General features: G+C 26.8%; 1 protein-coding gene across 1 annotated transcript in view; it reads left to right on the top strand.

The window, feature by feature from the left end:
- The window catches only part of LOC105617715 (prestin-like), a 16,544-nt gene that overhangs the window by 6,887 nt on the left and 6,230 nt on the right, over positions 1-3,427 (top strand). Inside the window, exons 3-4 of the mRNA XM_012199269.1 lie at positions 2,512-2,625; positions 2,804-2,841. Of these exons, the coding sequence (XP_012054659.1) occupies positions 2,512-2,625; positions 2,804-2,841 (152 nt within the window). The remainder of the gene's footprint in view (positions 1-2,511; positions 2,626-2,803; positions 2,842-3,427) is intronic.

Here is a 3,427-nt window from a genome sequence, read left to right as displayed (position 1 = left end):
ACTCACTTCAAGAAATTATTTCATTAAAATAATGAAAAGTCAATGAAAAATTTCACAATGCTTAGTTTTTTATTATTGTGTACTAAAAAAAAAAAGTTTTTTTCTTGTTAAAAAAAATTAAATTGAGTTGTATCCCTCTGGTAGCAATGCCGCGTACTATTCATAGGTGAGCAATTTTTAAATGTATTTTTGTTTTAATTATCTCAATAATGGCTAATTAGTTATTTATTATGACAGTATACTTTATTTCAAAAATATATTTGTTATCTAAATTAGAAAATGTTATTGTTATATCTTACTTGCACGAAGTTTATATAATTATATTTATGTTATATAATTGAATTTATATAATTTATATATTTATATTATAATTGAGTCACTATTTCAATAATTCACAAATATTCTGTTGACGTGAATATATTTTTATAGTATTTTTAGAATATTTTTATTCAGTACTTTTTTTATTATTTTATAAAACTAGTTGCAGATACTTAAATTTTAGAATTATCAATTTATAATTATCAAAACTATTTTGTTTTTTATCAGTGTATGTATGTACATAGAATTATTTAATGATCTCTCTACTTATATCTCTATTAATGTAATATCAATTGTTTCGCCGCGATCACAATTTGCTTATCCATTATCGCAAAGACTAATTAACGGTCAACAGAAAATCCCAATAAAAAAGTCTTAAAAGTAAACTGTGTATCCGACGACATTACAGCACGTATTGTACTTGTTTAAAATTATCTCTATTGCATTGAAAATATTTAATTAGGATATAATCCAATTACCAGTATCTATATCAGTATCGTTACAAGCATGCGCTTATTTATCAGATCTTCTTAGTCCGTAGAAGTTCTTACGCTTATCGCGAGACAGACATCACGAGTAGACTGAACAGTGAATAATCGCAGAGTTTCAATATACCGCGGGAGAGACATTTTAACGATGTCAACAGGTATAGTTTGTGAAATATTAATAATTTTAATCTCCAACTGATTTGATCGCAACAATTATTATTGTCAGTTATTAGAATGCCTTATTAAATTAATCGTGAACAAGCGGACTTATATTCAGATCTTAATTCATCCGCCTTTGGATAATATACAATATTTAGTGCAAAAATTATTAATAATAATCCTTTTTTAAAGAAGTTTCAAATTTATCCGAATAATGTTTTTAAAAATCAATATTATTTATTCATTTCATAAAAAAAATTTGTTTTTAATTATTTCAGCACTGAAAAAAAGTCTAGTTATAGCTATAAAATTTTATTGAGTGAAGTTTGAACTAAATGTTGAGATAATATAATTAAATATAATTTTATCTTTACAAATATTTAGTGAATATTATCGTTGATGATATCGTTTGATAAAATTCATGCATTACGATTTAATTTTTTCAAAAACAGTTGCCTCAAATATTTATTGAAATAACTTATTAAATGATTAAATCAAACAGTTACGTATCATATAATATTATTCAACTGTACCATATTATCATTTATTCGATTAATTTTTTTGACAACGCCAGTTATGCGAATTTAATCTCTTCAAAATATTTGTTTCGATTTACATTGTAAACGAAATTTGCTTACGTCAACTTTAACCTGATAGAAATTTTGATTTACTTATGATATATTGACTTATATGTTTATGAGATATTAATAAATTGCACCTGCTATTTGCATGACACTTTTTGTGCAATTACATTCCATGATTATATCACTTCGATAATATACGTAAGTACAATATATACATACCGGACGCAGTATGTGTAAATATGTACAAGAACGATTTTTGTTGAAATATATAAAAATTTAAGTAGATACAGATCTGAAAATAATTTTATTGTACCATCAAAATTTCAAACATGATGAGCAATGCTGCAAAAAGTTTCTAGCAACCAGTTTGACCATCCTACATAATTATTTTAATGGCTCAATAAAATTATTTTCAGATATGTATCTGGCTAAATTTTTAAGATACTTTAGTAGAAAACAATTCTTTTCGTGTGTACATACATATAAAAATAAGTGTTTTTCATTCAACTCATAACTTGGAGATCATATTATAATTTTTCTACACATTGTTTTGTTTATTTAGCCAGAAATTTTTTTAATTATATCTACTATTATACATATATAATGAATCCTGTTTTGTAAACAAATTTCTTATTTAATAGTTTTCTGTTTTGAATTAAAATTTCATGTTTTGAATTAATTATTTAATTTTACAATTTACTTTTTAGTACTACGAAAAAAAAATTCCATATTAAAAACATATACGTCCCAAGGTATCTAATTAAAAACATATGTGTCAGTTACGAGCTAAATCGGAACTAATCGAAATTTTTCGAATTGGGCACGTCATTTAATGACGATGAGCAACAAACACAGTAATTTATTAATTGGAATTTGACGAAAATACGTAATAATGCGCGCACATATGTACATATACGCGCGCACGCAGAGTGTGATCTCACCCAATTGTTGCTTGTTCGCAGACTATTTGAGTGACGATATGTCGACGACTGGCCCGGAATTGATGGTCAGACGACCAGTTTACCAGCAAGACGAACTTAATCACTTGTGCAAATACGTAAAACCCAAGAGAATCCGTAAGTGTCGAGATCTATTCGCGTGAGTATGTCTATCCTACTCGCTTAGGATAGATCGCTTATTTTCCTTTCACCACATTTGCCTTTTACTTCGACTTGCGTGTTTTCACGGGAGACCACTTCTCCACGCGATAATCTGCTCGAAATATTGATTACAAATATTTTACGTCAATACTAGAACCGGTTAATGAAGTTAATAAATCGGTTGGACAATCGGTTGGAAGATAAGATTCCATCTGAAGGCTATTGCCCTCTTCTGAAAAAACTAAACTTGAATCTCTTTGAGAGGACTGAGAATTTAAACTTATGGAATTAATCCGTATAATTTTATTATTGCGATATTTTTGAAGAATAAAATCAAATCATGCTTTAAATGATATAAAATATCGTAAATAGTTAATTCTTTTAAAGTCTGCTTTATATAATTAAAAAAGATAAAGCTTTATTTTTACTTTTTACAATGTCATTTTTACGAGATAAGGATGTATATATTGTGATACGTTTTTTATTATCTAATTTACTTAAGCAAAATACTTAAATATAGATAATACTCATTCAGCTAAAGAAAAAATATCTAATCGAAAAATTAATCAGATTAAGAGATAGGAATATTTTTAGTACACTATTTGTCTCATTTTGCATAAATCAATTTTTCTCGTTATTCTATACCTACATATAAAAATATCAAAGTCTAAAATCATTAAAAATATCCTTTGAGAAGTTAAGTTGTACACAATAATTTATAAGAGATTTCGTATCTCATATGTCGGAATGTACGCGCGCGCGCGCGCGTGTGTATGTA

This window comes from Atta cephalotes (assembly GCF_000143395.1).
Source record: "Atta cephalotes unplaced genomic scaffold scaffold00013, whole genome shotgun sequence".
In the NCBI taxonomy this organism is placed as follows: domain Eukaryota; kingdom Metazoa; phylum Arthropoda; class Insecta; order Hymenoptera; family Formicidae; genus Atta; species Atta cephalotes.
Note: the sequence above shows the minus strand (reverse complement) of the source record. Positions and strands in the feature narration are given on the sequence as shown.